Genomic DNA, 17,491 nt, shown 5'->3' on the forward strand with positions numbered 1-17,491 from the left:
AATTTCCTATTAGTTTTAGATATAGAACTTTTCAAAAATTGAATTTTTTTACATTTGAAAATTTTTTATCAATTTTTGATGTCCGCTATCTCCCAAACCAATAATCACAGAACTACCATTTTGCATATCATTAATCTATACTAGTTGATAATTAACCCCCATGAGACTGACACCAAACAAATGTAAAATTATTGAAGTTTGGAGGGTGCAAAGATGAAGCCCGAACCATATTTACACCCTCCAAACTTCAATAATTTCACATTTGTTTGATGTCAGTCTCATGGTGGTTAATTATCAACTAGTATAGATTAATGATATGCAAAATGGTAGTTCTGTGACTATTGGTTTGGGAGATAGCGGACATCAAAAATTGATAAAAAAATTTCAAATGTAAAAAAATTCAATTTTTGAAAAGTTCTATATCTAAAACTAATTTGAAATTAGCAATTTTGGTGGTAGACATGAAAACTAGGGCTGCTTCTTAATCAGAATACCAAATTTCAGCTTTGTAAATGCTTTAGATTAAAAGTTATGAAGACCCAAACATGGAGGAAAATGTACAATTGTACATGCAAACACATTTTGAGGGACCTTGGTGACTTTGAAGGGCTGTAATTTCTAAACGTCTTGAGATAATGAGCTGAAATTTGTTTTGTGTTCATTATACATCAATATGAAACTTTAGTGTGAATTTCAAGCAAATCTAAGAGGATCGAGCTTGCACACCCTGTTGAGTTGACAGGGAATGACCCATTTGTGTATTATGTGCAGCTTTCAAAGTCGGTTGCAACCTTAAAAATGCTTTCGATTGCTCTAAAAATTTGACAGGATTATTTTTTCAGCTATTGACACGATACAAGAGGGTGCCCCATTGAATTAAAAAAAATTTCAATTTATGAATCACCCTAGTGTCCGGTCTGAGCAGCTATCTCGGCGGACAAATTAAGTCTCACGGCGGACACACCAGTTTTAGCGTCGATCGTCACGCTTAATCACTTTATCTTGATAATAATTCTTCGCCATTTCAGAACTATAGCTACGGTTTAGAAGGCTTTTTAAAATTTCAGCGAAGTCACTGACTCTGAAAAGCTTTCATCAGACCAACGACGTGCGCTTGAAGAGTCAAAGCGCCGTGTAGCTGCTTAATACGCCGCATAACTAATTAACTTCCACCGAACAAGGTCGTGTGGCTTCTTACGTCACAATGCTCTGGACACGAGTTGAAAAACTTTTACACTAACGCTACTATTTTCTGTTGTGCAAAGTTTCACTAGGCTTTTTTCTTTAGGTTTATTTTTGCGAGTCATATGAGCGAAAGTGACTTTTCCCTGGGCCTTTTCTTTCTTACTGTAATACCAAAACTAAAAAAATTTTGCTGCATCTTGCTGTAATAACCTACTCGTATAATCTAATTTTGTAACCAACCTTGCCTTATCAATATTATATACTCGGAGATCAAAGCCAGACATTGTGACGTAAGACTTGAACTAAGTTGCGCGTGATTAGTGTAAAAGTACCGGTACTTCCATCGGTTCTTAGCAAATAATTTACCTTTGTTACGCTGATTCAATGTCACCAATCGTTGAAGCAACGTAAAAATCGAAAGTTTTCCTGCTTGAATGGAAGCTAAGGAATGAAGTATTAACATTTTCTAGATGCGCGCTAGAATGTGCGGAAAATTATATATATATTCAATTATTCGCAACAATTGTTCATGCTATGCAATGACGATTTCTACCGCTATTTCTTGGCGGACAAATATGACCGATCTAGATGGTACTTCCCGCGGACATCACATGCTGTGACGGCGGACATGACCGCCGTGTCTGCCATGAATTTCGAGGCCTGATATTCGTATTATCGACAAGACATAGCGAAAAACAACCATTACTTTTCTACTGTAGTTGCAAGTCCAAATTTTGGGAAACCGCTGGAGAAATTTGGGGGACCGTTTCGGTCCCCAAAAACACCTTAAAAAAAACACTGTACAACACTCAAGATTTTTAAGCATTTTGTTTGTTTTATCTTTATCCTGCATTGCGGGAAAGCGGACTTGAGCGCTATGCATCGGTGTACGCCTTCCGACGTACACCTGACCCACGCTGCAGCCGACGGCAATGTCTGTTTCCGGTTGTCTACTTTACTTATGACTTAAATTTGGTACTACCCATTACTCGAAATCAATCACTGGGTAGAGGCAATTATCGTAAAGTTTCTTGCCCAGAGAAACAACAGCAAGTGCGGGTGGCTGGAGTCGAACATGCAGGCTCTCGACTGCGAGCCCAACGCGCTAACCACTCGGCCACTGCTGCCGACAGCATGTGCATAGTCTTGAGCACAATCACAGTGACAACTCCAAGGTGTTTTCAATATGAAGTCAAAATCAATAAAGTTTCAAGTGGTGCAATATTGCCAGAGCAGAAAAAAAATGATCTCAATCTAACAAAACTTTAAAGTCGTTGGAAACAAGGAATTGTAACTTGGAAAATTTTAATGTCCAAGGCAGAGAGCAAACCTAACATGGTAACCGGATAACACCACTGTTTGAAAGGTATTTTCATCATTTGTAGAGAGAATGGATAATGGATATTGGTGAAAGAAATAGGCAGTGACCATATTTCCCAGAATAGCATTGCCAGATAAAAAATTCTGCCCTAATTTGAGAGAAGCTTGTAGCCATTGAAGGCAAAACTTGTAATTTGTAAATTGATTGAAGCCTTGGGCAAAAAACAAAACCCTAACTTTATACCTAACTCTGGCAACACCTGCAATAAAAACAAGGCTTGTTTATTGCAATCATGACAACAAGCGAGTAAAAATAGCTACTTTGACAAAAATACTACTTAAAAGTGGAGTTTTTAGGAGTTTACGGACACAGTAAAAAAGTCTGTTGAAATGCAAATGCAATGGAGGAATTTTTCATCTGGTAATTAATATTATAGCTACAAATCAAGAGTCAGTCAGTCGTTTCAAATAAGAGTCAGTCAGTCGTTTTTTTCAGTCAGTCGTTTTTTTTTTTTTTAAAAGCAATTTTCACAAAGATTATTGCACCAGAAGGGAATTATGTTTGTCTTCAAATAATTTTTATTTTAACTGGACTAACCACCAATCAACATTAAGTCCCCAAAGATCAAGACTTAAGGGCAAACACTTTGAATTGTCAGCTCTTTTTCAGTCAGTCAGTTTATTTATTTGTCACAAACACAAACATGAAAAGAATACAAAATATGCAATAGTCTGATGTGTGTCATATGACGAGAAGACTGCAAAAAGACCAAACAGTCATCTAGTCAGCACTCAGCAGCCACCTCAAGTTTGGTCTTTTCGCAGTTTGGTCTTTTCGCAGTATTTTTTCTGCGCAACTGCGCAACGACTGTTTGGTCTTTTTGCAGTCTCCTCGTCATATGACACACATCAGACTATTGCATATTTTGTATTCTTTTCATGTTTGTGTTTGTGACAAATAAATAAACTGACTGACTGAAAAAGAGCTGACAATTCAAAGTGTTTGCCCTTAAGTCTTGATCTTTGGGGACTTAATGATGATTGGTGGTTAGTCCAGTTAAAATAAAAATTATTTGAAGACAAACATCATTCCCTTCTTGGTGCAATAATCTTTGTGAAAATTGCTTTGAAACGAAAAAAAAATTTAGTTTCAGGCAAAAGTTCTAGGTGTTAATTTTTACAAAGTGGCTATTTTTACCCACTTGTTACCATGGTTACTGGTACAATCAGGTGTTGCCAGAGTTAGGATTAAAGTTAGGAAGGGTTAAGGTAAGGGTTAGAGTTAGGAATAAGGTTAGGGTTTTGATCTTTGCCCAGGACTAAAAAAATTTCCAAAATATAAGTTTGGCAGTGGCTATTTGACCGGCTCCGGTCTTTGCATCTGAAACACTATTTGACCGGTCATGACGTCACTACATAAGCACTTTTTTCTTTCAAAGCAAAAGACGATAAGCGCCTTAAGTTTTAAATTCAACACGTTTTCTTCAACTGAGTCCGTGGCGCATACGTAACGTCTCGGGCTGCCATTTTATAGGGAATGAGTTCGATACTATCCGGAAGCAATCTTTTTTTTTTTTTTTTTTTAACTACAAAAGGATACAAACTGATATGAATGAATCAACAAGTGAATAAAAAAGTTTCAAAACGAATTAAAAAAGTTTTTTCTAGTCTTTATTTTTAACAAATTCCTTCCATTTCTTAGCACAAATTCTCTGAAAAAATCACACCTTCTAATAGGCTGCAAGATTACGTTTCGCTGAAGTCCGAAGTTAAAAATTAAATCCAGTCTCATTGTCGCACAACAATCAGTCAAGTTTCAAATCATCATCTCAACCAACCCTTAAAGACAACTTTCCACTTTCAAAAATTTAGTTAAAAAAAAAAAAAAAAAGGACGCCTCCGGATAGAATCGAACTCATTCCCTCTAGAATGGCAGCCCGAGACGTTACGTATGCGCCACGGATTCAGTTGAAAAAAACGTGTTGAATTTAAAACTTAACGCGCTTATCGTCTTTTGCTTTGAAAGAGAAAAAGAAAAAAGTGCTTATGTAGTGACGTCATGACCGGTCAAATAGTGTTTCAGATTCAAAGACCGGAGCCGGTCAAATAGCCACTGCCTATAAGTTTTTGTTTTCAACAGCTTTAAATTGTTCTCAAATTAGGGCAGAATTTCTTATCTGCTTAAACCATAAGTTGCTATTTCACTTCTTTGTTTTGTCAAAAGACAATTCATTTTTTTCCACTTCCAAGCACAACCCAGTTGCTTAGAAAAAAGGTTAGGTACCGTATTTAAAATAAGTGACAACTACGGTACCGGTAATTCATCCCCTAAAAAATCAAAATGAAAAATAAATCAACAAAATACTTTTAGCTAAAAATGCAAATGCAAACTATGACACTCACCTCCCGCATCATGATCATAACCAACAACAGAAAAATAATCAATTAAGCGACTCATCATTAGATACGGTATGTTGCTCAAAGTTGCAAGCTCAATATGCTCCTGATTAACTCTTTGCACATGATAGTCTTCGCGCAGAGACAAGATCAATTGGTCCAAACTTATTCTGAATTTTTAATCCCAGTATTCATTTCAGCAGTTTTAGTTTGCAAAATTATGAAATACATACTATTGTTTGTCTGTGTTTCAATAAAACAAGCAGGTTAACCAGTCAAAGGGTACAGTACCCTAAACATACCGATACTGGAAGGTTTGGCTAATGCACACACAGCATGTAAATTTCCACTCAAACATTTTTGTAACAAACAAAGTTCTCCATGTCTATCTCACCCTTACTTATAAGCTGCAATAAAATTTGAATCAACCAATTCTATTTGAACCAATTGTTGTGACCACAAAGCAATTAATAAATCAGAATCAGAAATGAACCCAAAGATTGCTTCTAGCCAGAGTTGCCAATGCCAGATGCCTTCAATTAATTTTTCATACAACAGGTTGCAAATTCGCTAAACACAACTTCACTTCACCATTACTTATTCAAATAAAGTAGTTTACAAGAAATTGTCCACAGAAGAAAGGTCTTCACCTGTTTTTGAAGTTTTTTTTCCGCTAATTTTACACAACTCCTGAAATAAAAAATAAAAAAAGTTGTTACGGTACTTCTTAAAATGCCTGTTCGGTCGGCTTCAGGACCATTGAGAAGAGAGTTTAAAGACTCTGTCAAGAAACTTACCCTGTATTCAAAAAATTAGAGGTGTTTTTTTTAAGTTTTGGGGCCTCTTGGAAAAGTTACGGGTCTACAAAATCATTTCTGGCCCGGGTCCAAAAGTCCTCCATGAACCCTTTCTGCAAACACTGCTGGTCGGCCTTCTTGTAGGCTACAGGTCTTGCTTTGTTTTTATTCTGTTGTTTTTATTCTTGGGGGAAGGGGAATTTTAATGTTAATTTTGGCACTGATTTTAGGATACAGGTACAACAACATAGTGTAAGACCATTGGTATAATTTCCATCCAAAAACCACCCTACTCCGATTATTAATTTTTAGAAATAAACAAGGGAAGGTGAGTTGATAAGCTATCTTTTTCACATTAACAACAATAATTAGAATTTTGGCTGATCTACAAAACTCACTCAAGGCGTAAATGAAACTTGATTAATGTCATGAGATTTTGCAAGGCGTTTAACTAACTTGCATCAACCGAGTTTGTAGCCTGCTCTAAGTTTAAATCATTTAATGGTAGAAAATGTATTGACGGATGGCGACTTTTCCATCTAAGTCGAATCAATTTTTGACAAAGAGTTTCACACTTAGGTTAAAATATGTACCGGTAGCCTAATCATCTTAAGTAATGCATTTCAAGGACTGCTTTCCATTGCGCGACACCTATGTGGATAGAATAGTTTACACAGCACTTCAACAAGCGAACACTTCACTCTGTAGAACTTGGTTGCCGGCCACTACCAGGATAGAACTTAGGCTACAAATACTTATCTCTGTCAGAGGATAAAGATTCTGTTTTCTGTTTAATATTCCGTTTGACATTATGCTTGCTGTGTTGTCTTACGCATTCACCTTTGGACACAATAAATCAGCATTGAAGACTGTGTGTCTTGATGGTTAACCCTCGCCACCATCGTGCCCAGGTATGTTGTGGTGCCGACGGCCAGGGCCGGATTAAGGTTTTCATGGACCTGGGGCTATTGGTAATCTGAGGCCTATATTTCATTCCCCTCATTGTACCAATCAGAATTAAAATGAAATAACAAAAATTATACCCGAAGTACAGTATTTACATATTAAACTCATTCAAATGACATGTTTTCTGGATTTAAACAAAGCAAAGCTGTTAATAACATCATCGGTGTCTATTTTTTTCCAAAATTTTGTTTTCAATGCAGAGTAGAGCAAAGGAATGCAATCTTTTCTGGTCCATGGATGAACGCAGTTGATTCTTTACTCTTTTAAGCACTGAAAATGAGCGCTCACCTGAACAATTAGAAATCATCAGACAAAGATACATTCTTAGTAGCCTACAACAAATACGTTAGGACATGCATAGCCTACATAAACTCATTTTCATTGATGAATCTAAACATTCGAGTTTTTTTGCTGCATTCGCTGTTAAAATAGTGTTGTTTAAGCAGTGCAGAAAAATGAATCATCTCTTCAGGCAGTGATTCTTCCAGAATCTAGATCATCTGGATAATAGTGAAGCAATGTGTTAGCACTCTCTTCAATTTTACAGTTAGACATGGTGTTTAATTCCGCCAGAAACGAAAATCTTATTTGAAGACGATCGTATGCTGCGATGCGGGATTTCATACACAAAACAATTTGGTCAATGATTGGCAGATATGAGTCTACTTTGAATCTGCACGATGGATCAAGTGATGTGTTTTCAGATCCATCTTTGCTATCCAAGCATACTTTTCTTCTCTTCCTTCTTGAAATTTCTTCATTCAATATAATGATGATAGCCATTTAATACTCCCCCCCCAGGATTACTCAATTAATCTTAACAAAGGTCCAGTTTGACAAGTTGTATATTTTTAGCGGTCCGGTGAACAAGTTATTTCACACGCAACCACGAAAGCTAAACTATTTTATCAAACCACTTTCTTAGGTAAAATGTAACTCGAATTACATTTCTGAGGAAGTATTGGAGAGGTTGGGAGTCGAAGACCCCAGCAATTAGGATAATCACAGTAGAAATTGCTTCCTTCCAGTAGAAATATGTTTAAAAAAGCCCTGAAACGTGGCAAAGAGGGTATTCTTCCAAAAGCTCAAGGTCCACCATCAACCCCCAGAAGGTCCGGATTCAGACCGCGGTCCGCCAGTTGAGTAGCCCTGCTCTACCCTTTTCTTTGAGCTTTTGAAATTGGGATCTAAATTTTTGAACAAAGTCATGTAGACCCTGAAGCAGATTTGTTGCCTTATTCAAAGTAATTTTGCTATCCTGGAGCGCCCGACTAGTTTTATAAAACCGTTCCATTATGCAAGACCATAACTCAATTAAAATAACGGTTTCAAGCTTTTCCATTGACAAGATAAACCCCTTGGCTGTTTCTTTAGTCTGTGATTGTTCGTCATTGTCATCAGACATTGCTTTCAAGACTTGAAGAACTGCTTGATAACTTTTTCTTGGCGCATGTAGGCCTATAACGTCATATCGTGTGCCTCCCAACGTGTATCAGACGAAGGCTTAATTGTTGGCAAATGAGTTAAGAACCACTGGTTTACACAGTTAGCGTTCGTTCTATGATATTCGTCCTTTATTTTTTCGATCCTGATAATAAGCATGTCAGTTGCTCTTAGTAAGTTGTTATAGGTGGGCCTATTTTTTTGGTGGGCCTGGGGCTGCAGCCCCATCAGCCCCCGCCTTAATCCGGCCCTGCCGACGGCTATATATGAACAACGTCCATAGACTCTATAGACTCCTTAAGTTAAGGACTGGAATGTTACGATCTCGGGGTTCGTAACTTGAGTCTGAAGGATTCTGGACGTTCTGGGCTGAAACGACTTCTAGAAAAGCTAGTGTCACAATCAATGTGCGAGGTCACGCGACGGGCTACTTTGTATCTTGACAGAACGTACTGTGTTCATTATGGAGTTTTTGAGCGATGTGTTATTATCAGTTACTGACCTGAAGTAACCTTTGATTGCGAGATCTCTATTATGTAATGTGTTTCCAGAGCATTCGGGACATTCATACAGAACAAATCTGGAATGTTCTGTTGTTTTTCACAATTGCCGAGTGACGTTTGTCATGACGCCATAAGGATGTTTACTAGTAGATCTGTGATTGCGAAATCTTTATTATGTAACGTGTTTTCTAGAACCTTCAACTCCTACGTGACAATCTAGAAGCTTCTTTAAACCTGCTATAAATAGTGGTGTAAATTATTATGAGTTGATTATAGGAGTTGATTATTGAGTTGATGATGAGAGTTGTGTTATGAGTTGTGGATTGGTAAAAGGTGCAAAAAGTATTGTTGATTGAGATTTGAAGTAATTGAATACAAGTAGTTGAGAATTGGTGCTGATATAAATTGTGTTCGAAATTGGAGTTATTTGAGAAGCCGTTCGTTAAAGTCCTTCAAGAATTTTCATTATCATTTCACCAGTAGAACTTATTCGACATTTAATTGACTGCTTTTCGGTTATACCCATTAAACTACGTCATTGAACCTTTCCAAGTCTTTTTCCTGGTAAGAGATAGAAAGAAACTGTGACATTTTGGGGGCTCGTCCGGGAAGAAAAATAAATACAACCGAAAGGACAATAAATCAACAACAAGCTGTCAAAATGGCGGATACTGTCAAAAGTGAGATGATCGGAAACTTACGGAGCATGGCTGAACGAATGGGGCTGAGTGGCAATGAGAGGTCTCAGTTTGTGATGGAAGAGTACCGTATCACAAGATAATGGACCAAAAAGCTCAGCAAGAAGCTGACGAAAGAGAAGAAAGAAGAGCTGCTCGTGAAATAAGGAAATCAGAACTTGAAGCTGAAGAGAAGAGAGCAGAACGTGAAGCTGAAGAGAAACGAGCACAACGCGAAGCAGAAGCTGAAGAAAATCGAGCACAACGAAAAGCTGAGGAGAAACGACACAATTTGAAGCTGAAGAGAAACGAGCACAACTTGAAGCTGAAGAGAAACGGGCGCAGCGGGAAGCAGAAGCTGAAGAAAAAAGAGTGCAATAAGTTATGAATTGGAAAAGTTAAGGCTTGATTTAGAAAGACAAAAACTGGACATTGGTGAGCGATCTAATTCTACTAACGATAATGTTCGAGATGTTATTGTGGCGCGTTAGATGTCCAGATTTTCCATCATTTGTTGAGGAAAAAGATGATTTAGATCAGGGGTTCCCAACCTTTTTGCTGCTCGTACCCCTTTGTCAAGTCAGAGCATTCTTCGTATCCCCAAAAAATTCTGGTTGAATTTTTCAGATATACAATATGGTACCCGGTCATTTGGTCGACAGGACGTTTGGTCGACAGACATTTGGTCGACAGGACGTTTGGTCGACAGGACGTTAGGTCGACAGAACGATTTACTTTAGGGTTAGGGTTAGTTAACTAACCATAACCCTAATCTAACCCTGACTCTAACCCTAACCCTAACCCAAAAATGAATCGTTCTGTCGACCTAACGTCCTGTCGACCAAATGTCTTGTCGACCAAACGTCCTGTCGACCAAATGTCTGTCGACCAAACGACCGTGCACCTACAATATACCGTACATTACTAAATTAAATTGCTTTTATAGCTCAATTAAACGTTAAATCGGAATTTCACACAAAAATGCAAAAATTCTAAAAAAAAAAATTAAATGTCAGTTATTTTGTTTGTCACTTCTCAGTGAGATATTTGTTGCTGCTTCATTGATAAAATTCGCTCAAACGATGGTTCGATTTTACTCAAGGTAACATGTAAATCATCATCCAGTTGCAAACGATTTCTGTACTTCTTCTTGATGTACATTATGGTCGAAAAGTCACTCTCATGGCTAACATAGCAAGACTTTGGAAAACTTTATAGCAACACACCAAAAGTCTTCTAACTTTGATTTTTCAAATAGCAGTTTCAATTTTTGGCAGCTTTTCATTTCGATGATGTTCGTCAAGTTATCATCATCCAAAATTTTTATTAAATTAAAAGAAATGGATTAATAATCCAATGCTGGAAATAATTCAATTCAAGAGCAGAAAAGTAACCATCGAATGAATCAACCAGCATCTTTAAAGGGAAATAACTTCATTTTTGACATTTTGCACAAAAGAGTTATTTGCAATTTTATCAAGAGAAGGAAAATTAGCAAGGTTTACATTTTCAATTCTTGGAGACCACAAGGATAGTTTTACCTTGAAAGCTTGAATTTTTTCACAAGCTGTAACCACATTTATCTGCTGACCTTGAAGCGACAGGCTTAGCTTGTTTAGGAGATGCATGACATCAAAAATATAAGTCACGCTTTGAACGAATTCATCACTTTCAAGTGAGGCAGCCAGATTAGAATTTCGATGTTGTAAATACAATTTGATTCTTTCTAAAAGTTTAAAAAATCGTGACATCACACGACTTCGAGATAGCCACCTTACTTCTGTGGTACAGCAGAATGTCGTGGTGATTTCCGATTTCGGCACAAAAAGATTGACAAATTCTGTCTCGTGTCTGTGAAATCTGGTTGAAAAGCTGCTCTGTGGCCCAAAGATCTTCGTGCCCCTCGATGTTCAATCTCGTACCCCCAAGGGGTACGAGTACCCCCGGCTGGGAACTCCTGATTTAGATAGTTATTTGTTAAGGTTTGAACGATATGCTACAATAGTCAAATTGGAGAAGACAGTGTGGGCTACTCAATTAAGCATGTTGTTGTCTGGGCAAGCTGTTGATGTATATTCAAGACTTTCACAAGAAGATGCGATGGACTACGACAGATTGAAGTTAGCTTTGTTAAAGCGATACAATTTTACCGAGCATGGATACTGTCAAAGATTCCGTGAGGCAAAGCCTGAACAACACGAAAGCCCATGTCAATTTATTGAACATCTAAGAAACCTTTTGTTAAAATGGTTTGAACTTTCGGTGGCCGAACAATCATTGGACAGATTGGCAAATCTTATAGTTAAGGAACAATTCACAGATTCATGCTCAAAACATCTGTCTGTTTATTTAATGGAGAGAAGTCCAAAAACTCTAGAAAATATAGCCAGTGTGGCGGAACAGTATTTAGTTGCCCATGATGAGAAGTTGTCGACCGAAAAGATGTTTTCATTCGATAATGACGAGGAGCCAACAAATACTTTTAAAGGAGGTGAGGTTCCAAGAGAAGTACGTTGTTTTAATTGTTATGGCTTAGGTCATAAGGCTGTTATCTGCCGGAGGAAGACTAACAGAAATCATCAGGAATTGAGGAAGTGGTGCAATCGTTGCAATAGGCAAGGACACAAAGCGAAAGAATGCAAGGACAAGTTGTTTTCCCTTTCCAAGTCTTTTTCCTGGTAAGAGATAGAAAGAAACTGTGACAGCTAGAAACACAACCTTGGAATCCATATTAGGGTTTTTGAGGATGACGAATTCAATAGTGTTACTTTCAACACCGTTTCAGTTTCGATACAAAGTTGAAAGAAAATTGGCACGGTTGGCTGCAGTGGCGTAATCAAGGGAGAGGGGGTTAGAACCCCCCCCCCCCCCCCCCTTTGGCACGCGTGTGACTTTACGATATTGAGAATGATGCTGGTCTTTTCATGTCTCTAAAACAATGTTTGCCTAATTTTAAACGAAAATGTATTTTCCATGAATATTCATATACCGTACCCACATTTTTGTTGAAAATGCTCTCAGAATGCACCAAATTCAATACAATTTTTCAAAAATTTCTGGGGGTTGCCCCTCAGTCCCCAGACCCCCACTGCTGGGTATCCTCTTAGACAAACACGCTGTCAAAACCTCCCTTTTCAAAATTCCTGACTACGCTACTGGTTGGCTGTGATGGACTGTGATCCAGCAAATAGGCTAATTGTTTGTTTAAATTGTGGAATTGTCAAATTGGGATTTGCCTTTGCGTAAAATTTTAAATAAGTCAGCAGAGAACTTTCGATCTGTGCAAAAAGAACACTCCATGATATGGTCTTTAATGGCACCTTTCTTTAACTCCCTAAAGTTCAGATGCTCCCGTACTCTCGTGGTCAAATGTCTGGTGGACATACCAATGTACGTCAATGCCGAATCACACGGACATGAGACATGTAAAACTGTATACGACATTTGAGCAGAGAGGCGAAGGCGTCTGGGACTTTAATTAAAAATACGAACTAATTTTGAATATTTTGTAAGTAGGAAAAATGTCTACATCAAATTTACTGTTTACAAAATTAGTGTTTTGTTTTAAACTTGGTCACAACGGTAAACCATAATTTCTTCGTGGGAAAATTGTAACTTAAAGTTCCCGGATCCTTTCGTCTGCATATAATGACCGAAGAAACACACACTTGAACTTCTTTTCAAACAGTGTATTTCTGTAAAAATTAGCCCACGGCTACCAAAAACGAGGGGGTGCAACGCGTACACCACTTAAACTGTCACTACACAACAGATTACTTGGATAAAAGACGGAACCTTTGTCCAGCTAGCAAGCACTAAGCCAACAGTTAAATGTGCGGCCAACTTTCAAGCAATCATTTTACGAATGACCAGAATAGATATCAATATCTCAAATTCACGTAGAAAGTAACTGTGACGCAATAAATGAAAGACAATTATGAAGTCATTCCAACAGGTGTTTAAGCTTATGTAATATTTCCTGTTTAAACAGGCCCAAACAGGTCCAAACAGGTCTTATGAACGATGGTGCAATTTTGGCACATGCTTTAGGAATTTCCATGACGTAATATTCAGTAGACTTGAACGGTTTTATATGACGTTTGATTTGTACAGAGATTGGCCGTAACATAGCGGCCCCTAGTTATGACAGTCTAACATGGCATAACTAAAAAAGAATTGAAGGACAATCGTGAGCCAATGAATAAAACACACGATACACAAATTGTTTGAATCACTCTCGTTTAAGTTAATACGTAACTACAAAGGGCATGCAAAGAATGAACAGCAATAAGAATAAACACGACGATACATGAAATTGGTACCATAGGTACACGCTAAATGACGCTATATACAATGGTTGCGATAATAACCGACTGTTCCGGGCTCAGACAAGTATCGGCCACCGCAGACAAAACCAGGCTCAAACCCTAACACTTAGGTGTTCTTTACGGGGGCGAGGCACGAAATATCCCTCAACACGTAGTCTACTTTCACTTTCCCCGTACTCTCATCATAGTTGCAGACGGCAACTTTGGCTCTACGAACCACAGGCTTCCCTTTCCTAATTTGTGGAACTACCTCATGCACCCTCCCAAGTTGATACTTCCCACGTTTACCAATGTCTTGGAGAGAACCTACCACTACAAGTTGACCAGGCTCCAAATTCTCGGCCATTTTTAGCCATTTTTTCCGGCCCTGAAGACCTGGCAAGTAAAAATCGATCCATTTATTCCAAAACTGCTGAGAAAGTGACAAATTGAACCGATAATCCCTTCTTAATTGGTCACGATCATGTGGTTGCCCAACAGCACAGTATGGGTCTAAGTATGGGGTCAAAAGTGAGGCAGGGGTGATGACAGTAAAATCCCTAGGGTCGTCACTCAAAGGTACCAAAGGGCGTTCGTTCACGATCCGAACGGCACTGCCTGTGTATTATACGTAAGCAGTTCAATAAAATTGGGCTTACGTATTGAAGAGTCCAAAATGTGAAAAAAGTATTTGGTCACATCAGCCATGAAACCAAATCTTTCAAGCCGAAATCTAGCCAAGACATCTGCCAGAGGGTTTAACAAGTCAGACAAGTCAGGGCAAGAAGACATTACATCATTTACACAAGTTCCTCGAAATTCAGATTGTTTTAAAGCCTTCTTCCTTAAAGCAGCAGCTCTATCTGACGCCAACACAAAATTGTTAGGTAAATCAATATCTTCCTTCAACGGTACAGGTATCTCAAATCGACCACCTTTCAACTCAATATTCGGTTCAACAAGTTCTCTAGCCAAATTATCATTGCGAGACAATTCACAGGTTTCATTTTGCAACGTCAAATCCTGAATGACTTTATTCAGGTCTGCTATTTCCATATCACGAGACTCAATTTTACGCTGAAAGCCAGAGATGACATCCGACTCTGAAGACGTCTGCACTCTGCACACTTTAGCAACGCTTTCAACTAAGGGTGACTTACCACCACAAGCCAACCAACCGAGAGGAGTGAGCAAAGCATGCGGTTCACTACGATTGTCACCAACACGCTCTTCTTTTGCACACATCAAATAAGCGTTGTCGTTGCCAATCAGTACATCTACAGTACTACAATCATTCAAATGAAACATATTCACGTCATGAAAATGACGGAAACCACTTAAATCTTGTTTATGGGGTAAAGTTTTAACATCGTCAGCCCAAGCTGGGTTAACCACCGAGGTTATATCACAAAACAGTTCATCAGTCTCTAACGACTGGATGTTGAGTTTAACAAGGTCAGCACAAGTAGGTTTCTGACCAGCCAGAGTATCTATTTTAAACGACGCTTTATCATACGGTTTAAGACCAAGTTCGCACACCAAGTCACTCGAAACAAAGGTCAACTGCGAACCAGGATCATGCTGACAATACACCAACTTCGATTTGCCAGTCATTGGATTCAAAACACGAGCAGCAGTAACGCGGTTAAAGGCTGCTTTAACATTTCCAATCTTAACATTACGCACAGGAACTCTGGCACCAGCATCATCTTTACCGACCGAATCCAGAGAATCACGTGACGTCACATAAAAATCATGCAGAAGAAAATAGTGTTTCCTATCGTTGTTAGGCCCACACTGACGACAGTTGTTTGCATGATTACAGTCCTTAACCATATGCTGGCGCAAACAGTTCAAGCATTTTCCAGCTTTCACAATGACATCTCTCCGACCTTTAGGTGTCAAGCGCAAAAATTCTTTACAATTAGACAAAAAATGATATTCAACTTGACCACGTGACGAACAACAAAAACACGCCGGTATGTCACTATGTCTGGCCACACCGCCGCGCGGTGCGCCAACAGCAGTCGAGTACTGCGAACTCCCTGAAATCACATTATCATGGGGTTTTACCGACGTCTGCCTAACCGGACATGAAGGCAATTTTCCTTTGCCAAACTTTTTAAAATGCTGCGACTCACCAGAATCGCCCATTAGCATAATGCTAAAATCAGTCGACTTGCGCGTTTCCTCCCGTACTACAAAATCAAACAAACTCTGAAAAGTAGGTTCCTCAGTGCTACCATACTGATCACCTAAAAAGTCAAGATAACGCTGCTTAGCGTCAAACGGGAGTCGTTTAGCCAAATCCAAAACAAAACGTCCTTCTAATTTATCACGCTGACCATAAGCTTTCGCGTAAAGCAAACACTGCGACAATTCATCTTTAAACTCTTTCAAATCACTGGAAGAGATAGAAGTCAATTTGCTACCATAGCGATACTTTCTAATTTCTGGTTCTGCGAAAAGACCTCCACGAACCCCAAAACGTTGGGACAAGCGAGCTAACGACATTTCTATCCTGTCTTCCTCTGACAAGCCAGGAGTGTCAGAAACCAAATTAGCAATCGTTTGTGCAGCTGTTCTAACACAAGCTGCTTGCAACAAAGTCAAACGAGTTCCCTTAAAGGGCGAAGCTGCCATCAAGGCCATAACACGATTTTTAAAGAAGACAAATGGCATATTATTACCATCGTAACCAATCAAGGCCGCCTTATCGAAGAACGTCCTACTATTTTGGTATTCAAAAAAGCAATCCTGCTGTTGAGAACTCGATTTAGCGGGAGAAGACAAGCTATATCCCTTAATGGGCTGAGTGGGCTCAGTCACATGCACAGCCCGATCACGATCCTCACATACGTTAAAATCAGGAGACACGATACGCCTCTCACAACCACCTAAATTACGTGTAGCTGGGCGATCAGCAACTAGCGGCGCAGAAAACTTTGAAGGGGGCAAAGCATTACTGCTAATGGCGGCCCCGTGACCTGTACGCTCTGGGGGAGGAGTTCGGTTGTAATTTGCAGACCTTGGCTCTACAGCCTTCGGAAGATCCTTAGCCGCGGCCCCGAGACCTCCTGAAACAGCTGGAAAACATGTGGATTGTACAGGTCCACTTACGGATTGAACAGGCGTGTGGAAAAGGTTAGGTAAATTAAACTGTGATTGATGTTCACTTCTGGAATGCCTAGAAGAGCCCTTCCTAGAGATACGCCGGGAGCCCAACTCAGAACGATATTCAGCTAAAACTACCTCTTTACGTTGTTCGGCCCTCAACTGAGCGTCTTTGAGTGCGAACTCAGCAGCTCTAGCTTCGGCTCTCGCGGCGGCCTCAGCAGCTCTCGCTTCGGCCTCAGCAGCTCTCGCGTCGGCCTCAGCTCTCGCGGCAGCCTCAGCTCGTATGGCCTCAGCTCGTATGGCCTCAGCTCGTATGGCCTCAGCTCTTGCGGCGGCCTCTGCTCGTGCGGCAGCCTCAGCTCGTATGGCTTCAGCTCTTGCGATGGCCTCAGCAGCTCTTGCTTCGGCCTCAGCTTGGATCTGGAGCTCCTCTCGTCTTAACTGTAGGTTAATTTGTGCAACTATCCGTGACGAGCTCTCAGACATCCTAGTGCTTACATTTGAGGCGCTATCCTCAGGATGTATGTCAGCATCCAACATATCTGACAACTCACTTTCTTTTTGTTCGAAGTTATTTTTTAACGAGTTAAATTCGGGATCTACCCTATCACGAAGTTCTGCCAAGATTGCAGAGTTAAAAATTTTACTCAAGAGAGCATGGAAATGCCGTAATTCCTCTTCTAAAGTAGATAAGTTAGATCGAAAAATTAACAGTTCCTGCTTATCACTCAAAGAACCTAGGGCCACAGAAAGTTTCCCGATTTGAGTCAAAATATCCC

The 17,491-nt window shown here is 39.4% G+C and overlaps 1 protein-coding gene and 1 pseudogene across 1 annotated transcript in view; both read right to left on the minus strand.

The window, feature by feature from the left end:
- Window positions 1-5,096, minus strand: part of LOC145771671 (myotubularin-related protein 5-like) — a 53,678-nt gene extending 48,582 nt beyond the window's left edge. Inside the window, exon 1 of the mRNA XM_082583403.1 lies at window positions 4,909-5,096. Coding sequence (XP_082439529.1) covers window positions 4,909-4,966 — 58 coding nt within the window. The 5' untranslated portion in view covers window positions 4,967-5,096. The remainder of the gene's footprint in view (window positions 1-4,908) is intronic.
- A 1,931-nt stretch (window positions 5,097-7,027) lies between these two features.
- LOC145772569 (uncharacterized) lies at window positions 7,028-8,070 on the minus strand (annotated as a pseudogene).
- Between the last annotated feature and the right edge of the window lie 9,421 nt (window positions 8,071-17,491).

This window comes from Aplidium turbinatum, chromosome 6 (genome assembly GCF_918807975.1).
Source record: "Aplidium turbinatum chromosome 6, kaAplTurb1.1, whole genome shotgun sequence".
Taxonomy (NCBI): Eukaryota; Metazoa; Chordata; class Ascidiacea; order Aplousobranchia; family Polyclinidae; genus Aplidium; species Aplidium turbinatum.